The 21,259-nt window shown below is 43.0% G+C and overlaps 1 protein-coding gene across 4 annotated transcripts in view; it reads left to right on the top strand.

The window, feature by feature from the left end:
* LOC146786075 (major facilitator superfamily domain-containing protein 8-like) overlaps window positions 1–21,259 on the top strand; it is a 166,157-nt gene that overhangs the window by 13,975 nt on the left and 130,923 nt on the right. For all 4 annotated transcript variants that reach the window (XM_085635507.1, XM_085635509.1, XM_085635508.1 and 1 more), the window contains 4 exons: window positions 11,566–11,628; window positions 12,509–12,628; window positions 13,348–13,427; window positions 20,422–20,728. In XM_085635507.1, the coding sequence (XP_085491633.1) occupies window positions 11,566–11,628; window positions 12,509–12,628; window positions 13,348–13,427; window positions 20,422–20,728 (570 nt within the window). The remainder of the gene's footprint in view (window positions 1–11,565; window positions 11,629–12,508; window positions 12,629–13,347; window positions 13,428–20,421; window positions 20,729–21,259) is intronic.

Genomic DNA, 21,259 nt, shown 5'->3' with positions numbered 1-21,259 from the left:
CACATGCCAATTAAACTGGCATCCACATGATAATATAGCACTCACCTTCTTGTGACGATGTCAAGGCTGGTGCCTCAACAATCAACTGCTTGGTCCTCTTGAAAGCCTGAGCTCTCTTTACCTCAAGCAAAGGACACATTGTTTCAAGGGTTCTGTGATAATGCAAACCAGTCCATGAATCTCTAATGATATCCACATAATCCTAAGAACGATTTTACTTGATTTGCACTTGTGTGAGCATCCACCTCCGTGATAACTTATTCCGTGGTTATCTGGAATCTATAAGACTTTAGCAACAAGGCTACTATATTCTTCCTTTAGTACCCGCGTGGATCAGGATATCATCCTACAAAGTGTGTACTCCACCTTCCCCTTGGGACAAATTAAACGTCAGTTTTTAAAATACAGGTGCAGTAGATGCTAATCTGAATGATGCCCTATGAAAATGGCAGTAAGCCTCAAAAGGAGTCAAGAACATGGTTCGAGACTTTGAATTGTCACACAGTGTGATAAGATGGTATTCCAACCTCAGATCCGTAGTTGACATGTAGTGTGCATTACCCATCTCCACAAAGGTTCACACAATCTATGGGAACGGATCACAACCATATAAAATGTTTTTATTTAAAAACCCGAGCAGAGCACACAAACTAATTTCTGTAACTCCACCACTGTGGGAGAAAACTCACACCCAGGAGTCCACTGGCTGGGTGTCTGTGCCTTTTTTCGAATTGATTTGGGTGTTCCACTAACTGTGACCTTGTGCTCAGTAGTCCACTACTTACTGTTTGGAGTACTGGCACAGCAGAATCTTTAAACACAATTTTGTTAATGACACCTTCCACAATCCAAATCTGTCTTCAAAAACTTTATTATGAGCATCCAACAATTATTGGAGGTCACAGTTTTACAGGGCTGAGAGGGAGATTAGACAATGTGTGTCTGACTCAACACAATTCAAAATTTCCTTGATGTCACTAACGTAGAACGTTATACCCTTTCCTCTACTCAGACTTTTGTGTAATGTTTCTGATACTTATGCAAAAACTGCTAAAAAACAACATATCAACCCTGCATCACCTGAGTGCTAGGGGATTCACATCTGAAGAATTTAGAGCAGTATCAGGCCATTTGGCAAAAAAAACAGCTGATCAGATTTAATGGTGCTCAGTGACCCTGAATCAGCAGTAACTTTTAATATGGTTTTAAAAAACGAAGTTACACAAATATGATCTGCCTTCTTGTTAACATCATACACTGCTTGGACAGGCAACCTTTTGTTGATAGGCTACGCGCCGTAGAAAATTAAGCCATCTTTCTACACTTGTTGCAGGATTTATTCCTTGCAGGGCAACTAATCGAATTGGCCACAATAGCTTTGCTTCTGGGTTAGTTTCTTGTTTTTTGTTATGTTCCTCCATGTTTTGACTCTCCTTGAGCATGTTGATCGCCAACCCAAGTGAAGACGGAAATCCAGATGAGTCCTGCTTATTAAGCTCTCTAATAGGCATTTACAGACTGTTTGATATATTTAGTTTTAATAATGATTTCTGCTAATGTGAGGATCCTACTACATAACTGCCTCAGTGCCTTCGAATCATAGCATCTCATTACAGTTTGATCACACAAGTATTGGTCTATTGGTCCTTCAGACTGGCAGGGGATTCCAGAATTGGTAGCTCAACAACATTACATTCTCCTAATTGCTCAGGAAACTCATTGTATTTATTCCACTGTCCAAAGTAACCACTGCCAAGTTCTACCACAAGAATATGGTTTAATATAGATTGACCTTCTGCTCCCAAACAACTATAATTCAGAGTGAATTTTCACTTATCAATTTTAGGTCTTGCCTGCTGACAGCAGCTGCCCTGTTGCTGCGAGTGGTATTGCTTACAATAAAGGATGTGGAACTTGCCTGCTCCCTCACTGCCTACCATTCATTGGCTTCATTGTCACTTTCCGTTGTTGCCTCCTAATTTGCTAGCGCCCGGTAGCCTTCATTTCCTTTTGTTTCTCTGGAGCATGGACCAAGCACAGATTGACTAGTGTTTATCTGCTTTTGCACTGTGATTAAGGTACTATTTCTTCTTCCACATGTTTCCTCTCCCCCCCTCCTACCTACCCATTCTATGTGTTGCTCCCCCTGCAACCCCTCACCATCATTGTTGCTTGCTCGTACCCACAACCCCCTTCCCTTGTCATTGCTTGCCGTCCCGCATGAAGAAAGCGCTATGACGCGGTGCCAGCCCTGGCAATGTCATGGCAAATTTTTCAAACTTTACTTTTAGACATGTTTCACAGGCACGTTGCTATACAAACGGCCAAAAGACATTAGTAAAGCCAATAGCTCTTGGGTAGGTGAAACCTATTTTCGTTGCCAATGCTTATTTACCATCAGTTACTATGAGTTATCTCTCACATCCCTTGTGCCATTGTTTCCAACCCATGCCGGGGTTACTTGGTAGTACTGAAAAAAAACTGCACATACACCATGCATTGTTAAACCATCAGTAGGGCTATTGCAGGATCTTTGACAAGAATAAATGCAAATTAAATATGCAAACAATCACAGCTGTCCTGATAAATTACTAAAACAACGTAAAAAGTTCTGAGATTACTTTGAGCTGCTGGACAATGTTGAAGCATGCGGTTATGCTGATCATAAAGATCGAGGAGCTGCTTTAGGGCAACAAAGTTTACTAAAGTCCTTGAAGTGACATGCTAGAGAGGAGAACTCCACATGATACCATGTCACAGCATTTGTCCATAAAAGCTCCAGACCAGAGTGCAGGAAATATTCACCCATAAGCTTCTTTCTCGTTCTTACCTGTTTTACTCTTCAGTAACTTCTCGCACGTTTTAAAGCTAGAAGCTTTTACTCTACCCTCTCGCTGGACCAGCATTGACACTACTGATCGCAGTCGGCTGCATCACAGTCCTGTCTGAGACACAAAGTCACACTGCAAAATGCGCGCAGTGTGTAGAAACCTAGGACGCAAAGACATTCTTGCGTGCAAAAGTTCACAAATCGTACTAGAAGAAGGGCTTCCTAAAAGCAGTGATTGCATGGGTGATGTTTATACTGACCAGTTTCCTCACTCCATAGAGTCCAGGATTAAAAGAGAATGCCATTAACATTGAGAACAGATTTTGTTACTTAGGAGAACATTCATTGGCAGAATAAGGCAGGGAGTTGAGTGATCCGGCTTAAATTCCAAACAGTACTGCTTTGTAAAGGCAGAAATGTAGACCAAGTCACGATCTGACAAATGGCAATGAGATGAACCCCTCTCAAGCACAAATGTCTCTGCTGCACCACTTAGCAGGTAGTTTCTGATTTGCAGCACAACCTGTGTGGAGATTGCCTGCTGTGTCTCTGCTCCATCAGCCATGTGTCTTGAGAAAGAAATAGGCACTTGTTAATCCAGACATTAGTCCTGAGAACTGGATTCTTCTGGCAAAGCCTCAACTTCAGAAATCACCTTGCTCAAGAAAGAATGTACTCCCAACATCACCATTATAGTCAGAAGGGTGGATTAAAAAACAAAGCATGAAATTCTCCTATTCATGTTGAACTGTAGTATTTGTGTAGCACCTCACATCTGTAGTGATGCCCTGAAGTGAATCTCTGATGACATCCTTGCGGTCTTATTAACATGGCCAAACAAAGCTAACCTCCTGCTGGTCAACATCTATTCCAGGCCGATGGGAAAGGCAAAAGAATCATCGACCTTTGATGAACTCTCGAACTTCTTATCTGAACTGTCGATTGATTCATATTATGTGGTGGGTGGGGACTTTAACTCTCACTTTGAGCCACTCCCCGGCCTCCAGGAAGGGTTCTTATCAGAAGAAGAAGTTAGGTGGGCAGTACCATGGGTTGATGTGCCATCTCCGAAAGCTTGGACCCCACTGGCACTGCAAATCACTGCCCTTACGTTAAGGTTTGGACTCAGAGAGTGTAATGGGCGAATTAAATCCGATATACCAGGCAAAAATACTTACAATCGGCGGGGAAGAGAGTCTCATTTGGACTATGTCCTGGTCCAATTGGCGAGATGGTCAACAATACAGGACTTCAGGGTAATAGACAGGTTGGACAGTGACCACAATGCCCTCGAGTTAGACCTTGCTCATCCAGCACCTCAGGCCCCAGTGACCCATGAGGAAGGGAATCGCCCCACGCTCCTCATAGACAACAGTAGGAGAAGAATTAGGTGGGAGCATATGGTCACAAGCAAGGATAAACTCCCACTGCTTTATGCAGAGATTACTCCCATCCTGGAAACTGTTGGGGATCTTGACAGTGTGGCAAATAAAATAGATATAAGGAGCAAACTGTTTGTTGCCCATGAGGAACTTATAAAAGTTGCGGCACCCCACTTTACTCGTAATATACGAAAGCCAAGGGAGAGGTGCCAAGGTAAAACACAATGGTATAATGTAGCCTGTAGACGGGCCAAAACAGAACTCCTTGGAGCAATTAAGGAGGGTACAGGAGGGGAACGCCTTAAGCAACGCAGGCAAGCTTACAAGAAGCTTCTTGCTCAGGCCAAAATAGAATGGGAGGAAAATCTGTGGGAAGAACTTACAAAGGCCCTAGCAATTCAAGATCAACGCCTGTTCTGGAGAATTGTGAATGGGGGATCAGGGAGTCTACACTCGGCAGTGGAGCCTAACATAGCTCCTGGAGTGTGGCAGGCCCACTTCCAGTCCCTATATAGCGCTGAGTCTGGAGAACTCCCTGCGCCAATCGAACCGGAGAGGCTGGGCCCTCAGGCGGATCCAATAACACTGAGTGAGGTCACTGCTGCTATTTCAGGCCTGGCTTCGGGGAAGGCGCCTGGACTGGATGGGCTACCGGGAGACCTGTTCAAGCAGGAGCCCATCGTCTGGGCGCCTTACCTCGCTGCTCTTTTTAACGGTATCCTCGGTGGGATGGAAATCCCTAGTACTTGGCTGGGGGCTGAGGTGGTCCCGATTTTCAAAAAGGGATCCCCCCTCCTCCCAGCCAACTACAGACCGATTAGTCTGATAGACGTAGCGCAGAAGCTGTTCGGCAGGGTTCTCCTGAATAGGCTCCAGGACTGGATAGAGGAGGTGGGCGCCCTCAGTCCCTATCAGGCAGGATTTAGGAAAGGGGTATCGACTGTGGACCAGGTTTTTAGATTGAATCTGGTCTATTGGAGGACAGTGAGGTTCGAGGGCGGTAGTTTGTACACGATTTTCGTGGACCTACGGGCCGCCTTCGACCTCGTGCCCAGGGGAAAACTTTGGATTATTTTGGCAGGGATGGGCGTACCACCAGATATTTTATTGACCTTGCAGAGGTTGCATCATAACAATTATGCCCAGGTGAGGTGTGGGAGGTCGGGGGAACTGACTGACAGATTCCCCGTTGGCAGAGGGGTAAGACAGGGCTGTGTGCTGGCGCCGACCCTGTTTTGCCTCTTTGCCAACGGGGTAATCGCCCATCTTAACGCCACCGACTACACAGATGCCCCCAAATTAAACGGCAACAGTGTGCCCGCAATAATGTTCGCGGACGACACATTGTTAATATCTAAATCACCCATGGGCATCCAAAGGATACTCGATGCCTTTGTGGCCTTCTGCCTGGATAGAGGGTTGGAAATCAACGCCACAAAAACCAAATATATGGTATTGAATCCGAGCCCCAAACAGCGCCCGAATCCCCAACTGGGAGCAGTGCGGCTGGAAAGAGTAGCCACGTTTGAATATCTTGGCGTGACGCTCAACGAAAATATGATCTGGGGGACCCATCAGAGCAGGGCTAACCTTAAATTAGCGCAAATTACCGGGGCTATATCCCGGATGATGATTGGTTCGACCTACCGCCCACTGGGGGCCTTAATTCAGATATATAAAGCCCAGGCCAGGGGGGCGATCTTGTACGGGGCTGAATTGTGGGGCCACATTCCATGTCGGAACCTGTCTTCCACGGAAAATAGGTTTATAAGACAAATAACCGCACTTCCCCCTAGCACTCCACTTCTTCCTCTGAGGCTTGATCTAGGGCTACGGCCACTTGCCGACGAGATAAGTCTAAGACCCATTGCCTTCTGGCGTAGGCTATGGAGCAGCGATGATCTCGCCGACTATAGGGCGGAACTGGCCGAACTATTAAAGCACCCCAAGGCGCTCAGTATTCCCTGGGTCAAAAACATCCAGTCAATTTGCACCGATCTGGGGCTCCCTGAATTGTGGACCGAACCAGCGAATGTAGCACCAGGAATCTCTAAGAGATCCCTGGCGAATCTGTATCACGAACACAAAAGGGCAAGGGCCTTAGCTACCCAGACAGAGGGGTCCCTCTCTTCCATATTCCTGCAAACTAAGGATCTCTACAGATTTGAGAAGGCTTTCGATCCCATATATCCCATACTCACCAGAAAGCTATTTCTCCAGTGGAGATACAGTACATTGCCTTTTCGGTCCTTTTCAAGCACCTGGCTACAAGTCCCTTCCACCAAATACTGTCCTCTTTGCGTTGATAAAGAGGAAAATGATTTGCATGTGATCTTTTTCTGCCCAGCCTACAAGGCAGCCAGAAAGCATTGGCTGCTTCCCTTGATTAAGAATTTGGGTGGCAGGGAATATACACCTATGTACAGGATTTTAAAATCCGATGTTTCTGGCCCAACCGTTTTTGCACTTTCCAAATTCTTTACGAATGTTTGGTATACGCGTATTCGTCTTTTAAAAAATGCTGGGTAGATTTTAGAATCACTTCAATTCTTAATAACTGTTTTTATTCTCTGTGTTGATCTTAAAATCATGTATTGATGTTTTAACAAATCTGACAGAATTCATGTGATTTTTTTTGTATGTGCATCTTTTATGACCAAATGGTCGAAATAAAGATTGGAAAATGAATGAATCTAGATGTTGCGGTTTAGAAAATGTTTAGGTCTCCATATGTATAATACTCTTTGTATTGTTTAGACTAGAATATATCCTGCTTGCTGTTCAGATGACCATGTTGGTATCCTCCAGTTATAATTAATTATGTTTCCAGATTTTAATCCAATAATTAGGCTTTTTTTGGTCATGCTATTTGCTTTCTGATGTTATAATTTGCGCTGCCAACCAAGGAAGCCATTTTATTATTCTTACTGATTGTTGTTGTTTTACCACGATGTATTACTTTAAGTTTAGCCATGCATTATTTTATGGCTCCTGACCCGAAATAAATGTTTACAAAAATAGTGTAATCGAGTGATGTAAAAAAAAAAGCCGTATCAACAGTGTGCAAGAGAAGCAAGTATAGTCCCTTCTTTTTCGTTGTGTCCTCAGTCTAAACTGCCTCTTTTTTAGTTTGAATTTCTGTGATCGGTGGGCGCAGGTTTAACCTGGCGTGATTTGCCCATGTGTTCCAATTTTCGGTAGACTGTGGGTGTGTCTGTTGCATCTTAGTGGGAAAGGAGGTCACCACAAAGATGTACAGGACATGAGTTTTGTTGGCTTTATTTCAAGTAATGATATACTTAGCTTATTGTGCCCCTTAAGCAAAATGTGTGCACACGGGCTGTTGATGGAGTTCAGTGTGATATAGGTGTTGATCAGAACAATCTTCTAATCTCTGATAATATTCTAGGAGTCCTTCCCACTACTACTCATCCAGATCTGGACGAATTCATTTAATAATTCATTTTTTCTTAGTGCGCTAAATGAAACCAAGTGATCTTAAAGTACAGACAGACATGAGCAAACTAGAGTTTTCCGAAGTTCTTGATTTTCTGGATGATCATCAGAGGAGCAAGCACAGACCAGCAAGGGCAACCATTCATATTGCTTAAGATAGGGTTGTTTTTGGGAAGGATGGACACTCAGGAGTTTGCGAAAAAGGGAATGCGTAAGAGATACAGATTGGGAGGAACAGTGTTTAAAGTTGTGGGTGCTTTGGCTGAGAAACATTTATTGAGTGGTGACCGAGATGCAAAGAGGAGGTAAAGAGTGGATCCTGATAATACCCGATTGTGGTCTTTTACTGGTGAGTAGGCACTAGGTCTTGAAATGCCAAGGCTTCCTGACAGAGACATTACTGAGCAGTGCTGTGAGCGACCCCATCTCGTCATCAACAACGGGATAGAATTGATGCCTCGGGCGGCACTTGCTTCCCATATGCTCCTGCTAGCAACTGGCAGGTCTCTTCTGTGAGCCCTTTCATTACTCAATCATGTTAAGAGGTATTAAGTGAGGCCAAGATATTTATTGACTACAACCGTCTGCAAAGTTTACAGAGCAAATGGTTTCTCTTCAGTGGTGCAGCCTTAACTGTCGAATAAAGCAAAGGCAAATATTCCTCCAAACTTGCTCATTGACTACCCCTGGTAGATCTTCCTTTCAGTGTTAATGGGGAGTACCTGCCTTTCCATCTAGTGCGGTGATAAATGCCCAGTCCAACGGGGACACTCCTTTCCGAAGTTGTGTCTTTGTCCCCATCAGAACAAAGCAGGCCTCTAGGTCTGTATATATTTGAATTTAGACACTGTGCCATTTGCTAAGTTTGCAAATTTGTGCCAAGATTTCAAGGAATCTCACCTTCTGAAATCTCCCCAAGTATGATAATTCCCCCCCCCCCCCCTTGCAGTGGGCGGCTCAGTTTCTCCTTGAGTCACTCGGGTGTACTAGGGGAGTCCCAGACTGGTGAGGGGTCTGCATAATAGTGGATGCCTAAAACCTGAATGATATATACCAAAACCTTTACAGCAGCCATAAGTACTTTCAACCTAACCTGTTTGAAAAATGAGGGTCTTGGAATTTGAACAAGAAGTTTAGCAGCCCCAGATTTTGCAGCATGGAGCTTAACAGGCATCCCATGCAGGAGTTATCCAATTCACCAGCAAGTGCACTAAAATTCTTAAATTGGAAGGCATAATAGTAAAGAATAAAGTCTGGGAGAGCCGGTCCTTCATGTTCTTTCACCTCCGCTTATTCCAGGCTATTCTCAACCCCTCGGAAGCCCAAATAAAAGTACTATTCATACACTAATGCCTTTAAAAAGAAAGACAGCAGCATTGTGTTGAACAAAAAAGTTAGTTTAGGGAGCACCAGCATTTTAACCACGATAACCATCCCATTTATGCCGATCAGGAGATTCCCCCATTTTCTAAGAAGTGAACTGATCTCGCTATTCGCTCTAGCTAGGTTTACTGCTGCTGGTTCCTCAAGAGATTTTGTACTGTTTGCACCAAGATACCTTTTATGGGTTTTGGTCTGATATTGTATGAGTGTGCCCTCCCCCTTCATGGCCCAATGCATCATTTCTGTCTCTTATTAACTAGGTATCCAGATAGTTTCCTGAAGTCTTCAGCAAGTTACCCCAGCCTGGAAACTGCAGTCTCTGGGTTTACAGTATATAATATTATATTATTTGTGTACAAAGCTAGTTTAGTTGATTAGTCCTGTGGCCTCAGTGGGGATAATTGTGTCGTCCTGGAGTATTAGTTGCGCAAGCGGCTCAATATATAAATCAAAAAGAATCTGAGACATTGGGCGCCATTGCCTTGTATCTGAAAAGGAGTGGTAAGATCCCCATTTGCCATACTCCTAGCTGTTGGAGCTTTATATAGGGTTTTTATGGTACTAATCGTGTTACTACTAAACCCATAATGCTGCGATACCTCCCACAGATACTTCCAATTGACCCTATAAGATGCTTTAGCTGCATCGATTGCGGCGATTGTTAAAGGGGAAATTAAAAGTTTCCGCCATATCGATTGTGGCTATTAAGCAGTGTGTCAATTTGCGGCGCTGTCTCCTGGGAACAAAACTTTCTGGTCTATATGGATTAAACCTGGGATAACCCGTGAAAGCCTTTTAGCCAAAGTCCTGGTGTAGTTTTTATATTGGCCTGTATGAGTCCGCCAACTTGGGTTTCTTGCTGGGTTTAAGGATCATTACTATGGTAGCTTCATTCCATGAGGGTGGGATTGCCTTGCCGTTCACAGGGCTTATTGGACGCCAGCCAAGCTCGCCAAGATATCTCTTGGGCAGCAGGTGTACAAGAAGTGTGTCGAGAAGGAGGCAACCGACCAGCACGTTTGTGAACTGCTCATTATTGGAAGACAGTGAGCAAGGCCCTAACCAAAATTCTCGGCCATGAAATCAAGGTAAGCTGCCCCTTGATAGTATTTGGAGTGGATAACTATCTTCGTGCCCAGCAACGCAAGGAACAAGCCTCATTGTCATTTTTTCTGATTTTATTGGCTAGAAGGGAAATGTGTCAACAGTGGGTCGGTGTGGTCTCTCCAGCAGTAGAGGAATGGACTAGGTTGTTTAATTTATACTGCGGACTAGAAATGTCCCATAACAAGGCTTCAGTTGAGAGAAGATGAAACCTCTTTTTGGCCCGGCCAATAAAAATCTGACAGTCCGATGATTACACCGTCCCCCCTGCTGAGTGCAAGATTGAAATGGACAGGTAGATATTCAGCGAAAGGCTAACCAGGCATGGAAGTTGAGGTGATATCCCCTCACTCATTTGAGCTAGGTGATGAGATGGGGACAAAATAAAGCTAAAGTCGCATAGCAGCGATAATACACAGTGTTTCTTTTGTAAAGCTTCTCCTCTGTCCCACTTCAATGCATTCTATGCATAGTCTTCCCCAATCCTTTCAGTTTCATTATGTATATGATGCAGACACAGGTCTGCATGAAGCTGGAGCAGATCTGCATGTCTTGTGAGGGTTCCTCTTTTCTCAGAATTGTTCTTAGCCTGGTAGATGGTGAAACTAATATACTGACCTGGGAATGCTAGAATATAGCTTGGAATGTAAATTTGGGGGTAATAAAACCACTGAAGTAGTCCAATGTGTTATTGATTCTCATACTGCGAAGATATGTGCGCTAAAATGAATGCATTAACACACATACTGACATAACTGTGCAGCTGCACAGTTCACCGACATGCTCATCCTACTGAAGGCTCCCATCTGCCTTCAGTGCTGACACTTCATATCCAGCCTGTAGTTCTGAGCAATTTTGTTCTGCCCGTTGTTGGCTCATTTTTCTTGGCACTGGTTTTGGGAATATTGTTGGTAGAATTTGGACTAATGATCTTTTATGTAGGTATCTCAGTCAACTTCAGTTTATATTGTGAAACTGTTATATTAAATATGTACGTGAAGTGAGATATATTTAGCTACACTGATGGTGTTACTTTGGTTTCATCTGTGATGGAGGTAGATTGATGTCACTTGCAGTGCTGTCATTTGAGTGAAAAGTCATATGACATTGCGTCCTGTAATGCCATTAATGGTCATACACCATGCAATGTATTGATACATAATGTTGATTGTATATAAATGTATATAAAGGTAATGGACAAAGACATCAGCATTCATTATTTTTTCATGTGTTCTTTGTATATGTTATATGCTTTTATGGTACATATGCCTAATAAAGTTGGTCTTGACTGACTATAGAGGTAATGTGATGGTGACTTCAGACATGCATATCCTATACTTAGTTTGTTTTTACTATATATTATCCTGTTGTTAATCCTACCAACATATCCTCTTACTTTCATTTCTGCAGGTAATTTCATGTACTTCATGGGTTTTTCCAAATGGCTCCTTCTGGCTAGTCGGCTTGTGGCAGGTAAGGAAGAGAGAGTGTTGTGGGAGGGTGGTGGGGAGAAGAGGGGGAAATTCATGAAAATGTTTGTTCAAAAGTCTTCCCCTCTGTAAACATATATCAGTCCCTCCTGTAGCCGGGGATCAGTACATTCTCCACTGCAATGTATCCTTCCTATGGATTAGGATCAGGAAGTATTCAGCTGCAGTGACTCCCTCTTGTGTGCTTTGATCTGGAAGCATTCAACTGCAGTGCCTCACTTGTGACCTGGGCACAACAAGTGTTGAGATAAAGGTGAATCCATTGGGATTAACAGCTTGATTATCTGTAGTGATCATCTTGTCTGGCTCTGATGGGCTTCTCCTAGAGCGATTGCCTCATTTGGCCTGGATTCAACCGTGATTCATGCTAATCATCATATTAATGGCTGATCTTAGCAAGCTAGCTTAATTGAATGGTCTTTGGACAATGATGACAGGTTCTATTAATACCTTTCCCAATGGAAATAATATCATTGACTTGGGAAGGATGAGATGCATAATGTACCAGCCAAAATTCAAACCTGCACATGTTGCTCCAGCGGATGCTTTTTTCTGCTACTCTGTATTACAAACTCATTTGGAGTGCTTCCTCTCTGGCTTTTGCTTGGCAACCTTTCATAGCTGGGGCAAAGAGTTTGCTGCTGCATTCTTCTATTCCCTCATCTAGTCTGTCACCAGCTGGTGTTTCCTTGGCACCATGATGCCTGCTCTAAGTTCCACTTCTATTTTAGGGGCAGCAGGTGTTCAACTGTATTGACTACTTCATGTGTCGGGGACCCCCCTTGTACCCTATAGGCTTTTTTCCAAGTTTGTGCTTGCTAAACTTTGTTGGTTCTTATGTGACATGTGCCTTATATTTTCAGGCATTGGGACAGGAGCAGGTGCCTCCATCTTTGGTTACTTGACACTTTCTACCAGTTCCCAAGAGCGATCTACGGTGTTTGCAGTGGTCATGGCCTGCAGACAGGCGGGTCTATTGATTGGTGAGATTTCTTCCTTGTGCTGTCTTTCGCCTGTTTGGAGTGAGTGCCTTGATTCTTTGTGTTGAGTGTGTCTAGGTTATTGATCATGCATATACTGCTTATTGGAGTGGTCCTACTCTATACCTTGAAGTAAAGTTGAGTAATAAAAGGAAAAGTTGCGAGAAAGAAAATATTTCCTAGCAGCTTGTATGTTATAAAGATGTTTATAATATTTTTAAGAGAAATATATTTTCATGTAAACGAGTTTATGCAGGATTAGAATTAAAAGTAAATGAACAAAGGTGGGTTTTACAAACAATGTTTTCTTAAATGCAGCTTTCTGTATGATTAATTTGGTCCAATATTTGCTAAGGCTATATTACATTGTATTCCAGTTTGGGATATTCTGTGTAAATGATAATCTAATCATAGCGTTTGCCCTGCATTGAAACAGCCCAGCTTGAATTGCCAGGCCACGACCCCTATGAAAGGGGAACAGAAGTAGCTTCTGGTGCGTTTCAACCTTATTGGGCCTCATTACTGAGTGCATCTGGCGGTTCCTTTGGCACAGCTGTTCCGGGATCCATGGTTTGGTGTACCTGTGCCCCTTACGCAGGGAAAAGATTGATTCTCCATAATATGCTTGTCTAACTTTGGGAGATGACCCATCGTGGTGGCTCATCCTCTTTTACTTTCTATTTTTTTTCCACATTACTTATCACTAATTCTCTATCCTCTAGGCCCGGCCTTTAATCTGTTCTTGCGCTTTTGTAACTTTCGCCTGGGTCCGTTTGAGGTGAACAAATTCACGTCACCTGGGGTAAGTTAAAGGTTTTCTTACATTTGTTGGATGTTATGAGAGTAACTTCATAAAGATGTGGAAAGACCAAACTGAGGTGATTTGAGAGCAGAGCAGACTGATCAGTGACCAAGTGTGGAAATTGAAATATGAATCAAAGATGAGCAAATATAGTGATTATTGAGGAGGTCCAATCAGCCGGACAAAAGGCAATGCTTGATGGTGGATGGAGAGTTCTCACACCTCAAACAGGCGCATCGTAGGGGTGGCATTTCCACTTGCTCAGCGGACACGCCAACCACCTTCCCCTTTGACATATCTGCCTTTTACATGAGTTTCATATGCAAGCGAGCTCAGGAGGTTCATGCTAACCCTTCTGGAATCTTTGTTTAACTAGGCAACTGGTTTCAGTCACAACATAACTAATTCAAACTGTTGATCTTCTGGATTGATGTAAGGTGTTATCTTATATAGGGAATCACTATATAGCAAACTATGTATTAGCAAGTACGATACATGGCAGGTTATTACACATAAAAAGTCTCAAACGAACAATCCAGGGTGTCCTCTCGGTTGTGTCTAAACCGCTATTGCATCACCTTCCTTTACGTTGCCAACTGCTCAGCCTATTCTTTTTGCATGTGCTTTGTGGCCCCGTCCCAGTTTCTGCGCATCTAAGCCTGTATATGTGTTTTTTTGTTCTAACTGCAAATGTAGTATCTTACCTTTCTTCTCTAGGAAGATTTTGTTTAACCGTTTTTTTGAAAGCCATGAATATGCAAAAATTCTAGTAAGTTTTCTGGCTTGACCTCGGCTGTCGAGTCGGGTGAAGATTACTTGGCTATGTAATTATAACCATGTTTGTAAAGTTGATTATGGCGCGATAGCTGTTTTTCAAGATGGTAAGAAGGCATCAGTGGGAGGAAGTGAATCACTAGGAAGCATCTCTACAAATTCCACTCTACCCCACACCTACATTTGCACAGCTCACTAGACAGTAGGGAAGCAGTTAACCTGCTTCCTCAACCGCAGTTATCCAGATCATTGGGTTCTAAACTGTTTGACTTTCAAGAACGTATAGATAATCAAGAAAGACTTGAGCCAAAAACATGCATCCTTTCTCTCGCCTACAGCTGCATTGTGTTAATCAGATTGATGCTGAGGGTAGTATGTGGTGCTAATGGAGCAAGGCATCTTCTGCTTGCCAATACCAATGTGAAATAGTTATTGTAAGCCAGAGAAAAAGTCCTCACCTCAGATGCTGGTGTCGCCCTATCAAGCAACCATTCTTGCAAGATATTTTTTTCTAGATATTATTATTATTTTTTTAAATAAAATACATTTTTGAACAAGTGAAAGGATGTAACTGAATAGGAGAATTGGGGTTGAAGCAGTATATAACACTAAGCATGATCTGTAATGACATATAGTTGTCCAATTTGGGATGGATATTATTCTATAGCATCAATCCACTTTTGTTGTAAAATAAGGATACAGACATAGTGGAACAATACTACAACTGACTCCACATCACCAGAATCATGTTTAATGTCCATTTTGACTTCCGGCATTTATTTGTTTCCTTCACACATGCCGACATGATTTGTCCAAAAATCTTCGAAATCACTTTTAGATAAAATGTAAACCTTGCATCTGACTCCTTTTTTTGCCATCTTTGCTTCAGTACCCAGTTTCCACCAGGTATCCAATACAGTCTAATTAGATTAACTTTGGGCACCCAACGCTGTTTGGCACCTCTGCACTGTGCTGCCCTAGTGCCGCTGGTGGTGTTCTGCTGTCTTGGACCTTGCCCCCCACTCACCTTAACTCCTGGAGATTGGTCCCAAGGGGCGTAGCTTCAGGAGGGTGTTTAGGGTGTTACACCCCCCCTAATAAATGTATTTTCAGATGAATAGTTGGGTACAGATGCTTTCAGTCAGGTATGGTGAAGGTGTCTGTCCCATTTCACCTGGGACTTTAACATGTATACACTGACAAAACCACACACACTCTCTCTCCCTCTCTCTCTCATCTCTGTTTTGAAAACCCTAATAATGTTGAATATTTTACAAAATATTGTGTTTCTCTCTCTTAGTACCCCTACCAATCCGCACTCCTCTCTTTTTACTGCCTCTTAACCCACTCTCATGTGCCCTGCTTGTCTTATAATGTGTTTTAAAATTAGATGTTAATGAGATTGCCGGGGAATCTGAAGCCAACACGCCTCCAATCTTACTGACCAAGGTATGCCCCTGTTGGTCCCGTAAGTCGGTGTAATGTACCTGAATGCAGCATTTGCTTCTCCTCCCATATTATAACATTCTAGCTTCTAACATTTGCAATAAGTGTTGACTTTTTGAACTCAAAAGTATTTCTATCGAAAAACATACTTACCTGAACGAATTGATTCCGGTGCCTAAACGTATATAAAGATACTGGTTATTTTTATAAATTGGTGTGGATTGCCTTATTCAGTCGTGTGTCACTTATTGACTTGTGTGTGTATTTCCTAGTGTCTTACACTCCTCTCTGATAAGCCTAAGGCTGCTCGACCACACTAACTTCTAGAAGAGCCCCTTGGGATTCCTAGAGGAGACCCTTGTCACTCATAAGGGAATCACTGGACTCTTTACACGATATATCTCATTTTGATATATCATATAAAGAGCCAGATTCCAACACTTACCATAAAATCCTGAAGCCAGTCATCATGTGAGTGCTGTTGTCAATATCCATGAACACAGTATACGTATCCTTGCCACGACTACTGTAGAGTTGATTAACCCTTTCTAGCAGTTATTGACTCTTGGGGTCTCTAGTGTATTATGTGGGAGCGCCAGAATGGGTAATTAGGTAAACAGTTAGCCAGAAGACTGTGAGAGAGGGCCAAGACCAGGCAAGGTGGACAAAATGTCAGTCGTTCAGAACACTCCCCCAGCATTGAGACACTTGGCTTAGCTTTTCTCAGAGAATTGTGCGGGTTCTAGTTCAATCATGAAATAATTTAAAGAAACTGAATTTCAAGCTGGCCTCTCTCAGCAATTCTGTCCAGACTTCCTCAGTGTGATCATGTAGCAGTGTGTCCTGCCATTTATCCTTAAAGTTCATAGTAACTTGGAGTGCATTTCTTTCACAAGACCCATATAATCTATAGACCGCCTCTCTGAAATTTTCGTACCTGTTCATATATACATTTATTAGAGAATTGGGTCTAATAAGGAGCATCCTACCAAGTCTACACTGTATGCAAATTTTCAACAGCGTATATTTCCTGTATTGTTTGCGGTGTATGTTGTATCCTTCCTTCAGTGTATCGAAGTGTTTGAGGGTGCCAACTTCCATCGTCTGCACATTGGACGTTAAGCCATTTGAGAACCAGGCTTGCTACTGCAACAGCCGACCACATGTTTGCAATTTGGCAGTGTTCCTTAGAAATGCCTCCAGATGTAAAAATCCATCATCTTGAGTTCTCAATGATTAATATTGCTGATCATGTCCATTTCCATGCGGAGTGGGGTATTCGGGTCTCTGGAGAGTACCTTGATGCCATTTAGGAAATCGGAGCTGGTTGGACCGTTTATGAAGCGCTGTTCTATTAGAATCGAATTGGGTATTTCAAGTGTGGTGAAAAAGGACATTCCAGGTGGACGTCTGTTGTGCAGTGCAATAAGATTCATGTGAGGCATGCAAGGGCCACCTGCTGTTTCAACATAAAGTTTGGTAATTTTCAATCTGAGGGTCTTTGCTTCCCACAGAAAGTTTTGATTTCACAGTCGATCCCCAGGAAATTGGGGATTCTCAATGATGACTTGAGAGAAGTGAATACTGACATTCATATTGTGTGCAGGATGCCTCATGGTAGTGAAAAAAGACCACACACTTGGGCATGTGAACCAAAGTATGTTCAAAAGAATGTGCTCCCACTTGTTTTTTTTTAGGCTGAAGGACATGTTGCTCTTTGTTTCCAAAGCTGGCTTTAATCACTTTGGTGAACCCCGACTTTCATTGCTGTAGTAGGCCATGTTTGGGATGCGTACAAGATCTGACACAGCTCTCAGAGATGGCTCAGAACAAATCGGGTACACAAAAGGTTTCTCAATGTACACCCCAATGTCTGGTCTTGAGAATTCTCTGGACACCAGGGTACAGTTCCAAATTGCGTTACTCACTGTTAGCCTAATTTCTTAACTAAAGACATAGAATACAGTTTACCACAAGCCATTAACTCAGAGAACTTTGGTTTACATGTGCTGCTCACATTTCTTCAGGGTACATTGTTTCTTATTCTGGAACTATTTGCCTCCCCAACTCTGGCTACTTATGAGTTTTACACGTTGTTCAAGATATTTCTTTTGCCTGTTTTCTACTTATTTTACCCTCTTCTTGTCTTGCTGATCCCACCTAAGGTAGGTGATACATGCCTTAAGGTGTTTCAATCGGTAGGGGTTGCCTGATGGACCTTTCTTCACCCATGCATCATTAACAAACATAGAAACTACTGATCATGAACAAAGCGAAACCCTGATGTTTCTGGTAGTGCGGATACTAGCAGTCACTCTGTCTCACATTGCCTGCCTTGACATCCCTGGTAGGCTCCAGTGAGGCCTTCATTAGTTGAAGATGGTGAGGATAGTCAAAGTAGTTCTGTCTTGTGGCAGGTGCTGGCATGAAAACATTCTCAGAGCCTGGGGAAGTACCATAAAGACATCTGAATGTTCTTGAGAGAAGCCTTCAATGCTTGCCATCATGTGTGTACGATACCTGTTGCCTTTTTCCTTTTTGAAGATTAAAAACCGTTTTCGGGAGTTGATGGTAGGTGTGCACTACCATGAATGGAATGTTTTTAGGCACCCATATTTCTTTAACTCCGCTGTGTCTGACCTGTACAGCATTCCTTGGATGGAATAGTGTGTACAAAATATCTTCTTCCAAAAGATATACTCACAAGTGGACACAAGCTACGTCATAGCAATTGCTGTACACTGGCCGATGTCCAATTTCCAGTACAATTGCCAAGTATGCTCTTGCACCAGAAAATAACTTGATTTTCCGTCAAATAAGCACCACTTGAGACTCAAGAACTTTGAGCCATACTTTATGCACGGATTAAGACTTGGCTTCCAGAGCAATCACTGGGACCTAGATATGTTTGTGAAGACAACACAAGAACACGTCTACTGTACCCAATCAGGATGAGCTTTAACATGTTTGGCCAGTTACTTTATTTAAAGATGGCCTCCTTCTGTAAAACAGAGCGAGTACCCCTGAACTGCCTAATAGTTGAATTTTTTGCTTGAATTACCATAGCTTCTAAACAGTTCACAATGACTTGTCTGAATTTAAATGGCTATACAGCTAGCTGCAGCTTGAATTGGTCCCAGAGAGAGTTTAACTCGCCTTTACTGTTGTATCACATGCCGAAGTACTGGCACGCCATCAGATTTTCCACCTTGCTACTCTTCTTCAATGAGGCAGCTGATCAGTCTCTGGGATTAAGGCTGTTCTACTGACTCCTTATCTCACTGTGAACAAGAGTGGTCCTTCTGGGCCTAGCCCCATCATCAGGGTGCCACAGCTTCAACTTCTAATAGTTGTTATCTTTATAATTGCAGGATTCTCTGCCAGTTGAGTTTCTCCTTCCTGAAATACCTCCAACATGTGGATCATACGTCTGAAGCAATGCAGCAGAAGAATATCCTTCTAGTGAAGAATCTTCTAGCAAAGAGTTTACAACTTACTCAGCAAATTTGAGCATTTTCTGATGCCACCCAACTCTAAATCTGACTCTGTGTATTTGTTCACCTGCTCTCTGCCTTTTCTTATCGGCTTGTGATGGCATAGCGTGTATCCTCTTAGTCTCTGCTTTCTAAGTCTCTGCTTAGTTTCAGTATGTGTGCTGCACGTCTGTACTCCTTCAGGCATCTTCTAACTCTTCAGGGCTGATTTGCTGAGACAATATTTTTTCTAAAATTCCACAACAACAAACAAGTGATACAATGCACGTATATCTGAATGCAACGCATCTAGCACTCAAGCTGGTGATTAATCAATAATGAGATATTGCATGGTGCCATCCTTAATTAAAGATACTTTTATCCTCAGATGTTCCATCAAGGATACTAATAAGGTCATCAGTATTATCCATTAAGTGACTCCGCTAAGAAATAATCGAACATGATATGTTTCAATGATCAGGATCCAATAGACAAAGCCGCAGTCACATTAACTTTGAAAGATTGCCAAATATGGGCATAAGTGCAATATATTCAAGGTGTGCACATTCAGGTGTGGTGTGTAGTCCATTGGATTGAATAAGACCACTGTTGATATTAATGTAATCTAACAAGAACATTATAAAAAAGACAGAAAAAAAGGCAGAAAACTGAACCAATAAAACTACAAAAAAGGAGATAGGAAAAGGGGAAAGAAAGAAGCAGCACAATCTCCAAATCTGTAGGTAGCTTAGGGGTATCACTTTATATGGGTATCACTAGTTTGTGTGGCCATTTTCCACTAAGGGATGCTCGAGGCCTCTCCCAACCAACAATGTCGACATGGGGAAACTGGGTGGTGGAGGTACTTGGGGGTTCAGTCCCCTGATTCACTATGGGTATCAGGGTCACAATTACTCAGATGTTTGGTTTCAGGGCTGATTTAGGGGTGAACACTATATCTGGAATACAATTTACTGGTGGGAATTCATCCAGCATGGCGATAGCATGGTTGAGGAGATTCCACTGCTGCATTCTGCTATGCATCCTCCTGAAAACAGAATTGTTTTTCAACACCCACATCTAAATCTAGACTTTTGTTGACACTCTTGCCTGTTTTTAGTATGCACCTTTTATGCTTGCCATACTCTATTTTTACATGTCAGTCACTTTGACACATTATCCTCTTCCTTTCTGTCTTTGCTGCATACCCGCACATTGTGTTTGTCACCTGATCGCCTGGCTTTCTTATCCCTCTGCTTCTTTCTCTGTTTTTGTGACCCTCTGTCTCGCACTCTCCGCAGCTCTTCATGTGCTTCCTCTGGACCCTGCTGCAGTTCCTGGTGGTGTTCATGTACTATGATCTCAAACCCTTGCCACCGACAGATCCAGACCCGAAACAGGAAGAGGAGGAGCCACTCCTGAAGCAAGACATTGGCCAGGAACAAGCTGACATCTCCAACTATGGAAGTGTGAATGCTGAGCAGGAGCAACTAATCGCTGGAACCATTGATCCGCACTCGGCTGATGAGTACCGCTACGTTCCTAATGGGCATGAGGAAGTTGATGGTGCCAATAGCAACCTGTTGCACAGGTTCAGCCACATGAAACGTAAGTGCGTCAAGCCTGGTTTCAGGATTCTCTATCTGGGGTTCCATAAAAATGCTTGGAGTGGCGCGCAAAAATCAACCGAGTTATGGGTTGCCTATTGTTTGCAGTGAAATAATCTGTTCAGCTTTCGTATGATAATACTGGTTGCCAAGGATAAAGTGTTTAGATGCAGATTCTTTATCTTTGAGGCTGAAACCACTCCACTGTGTTTACAATGAATGCACTGGAAAGGAGTACAGGGCACATTGCATGGGTCCAGGTTCTGCGTAGAGTCTGCTTGGCACATCACGTAGCGTGGGTAGATGGTCTTTGAACCATCCTTGGGCTAGGTGGATTCAGATGATTCGTGTAACAATGTGTAGAAGCCCGTCGCTAGGACTAGTGGCTAGACACACTAAACTAGTGTCTGGAAAGGAATGAGCTGGGTGACCTACTTCTGGGCATTCCTGTTGGACTAAGGGCTGGACTGCTTCTGTTGGCGAAGGTCCAAGGCTTATTTGTGAATAGTAGTCCCCTATTTTGATTGGGCCA

This window comes from Triturus cristatus, chromosome 11, assembly GCF_964204655.1.
Source record: "Triturus cristatus chromosome 11, aTriCri1.1, whole genome shotgun sequence".
Classification (NCBI taxonomy): Eukaryota; Metazoa; Chordata; class Amphibia; order Caudata; family Salamandridae; genus Triturus; species Triturus cristatus.
This window is presented reverse-complemented; position numbering and strand designations above follow the sequence as displayed.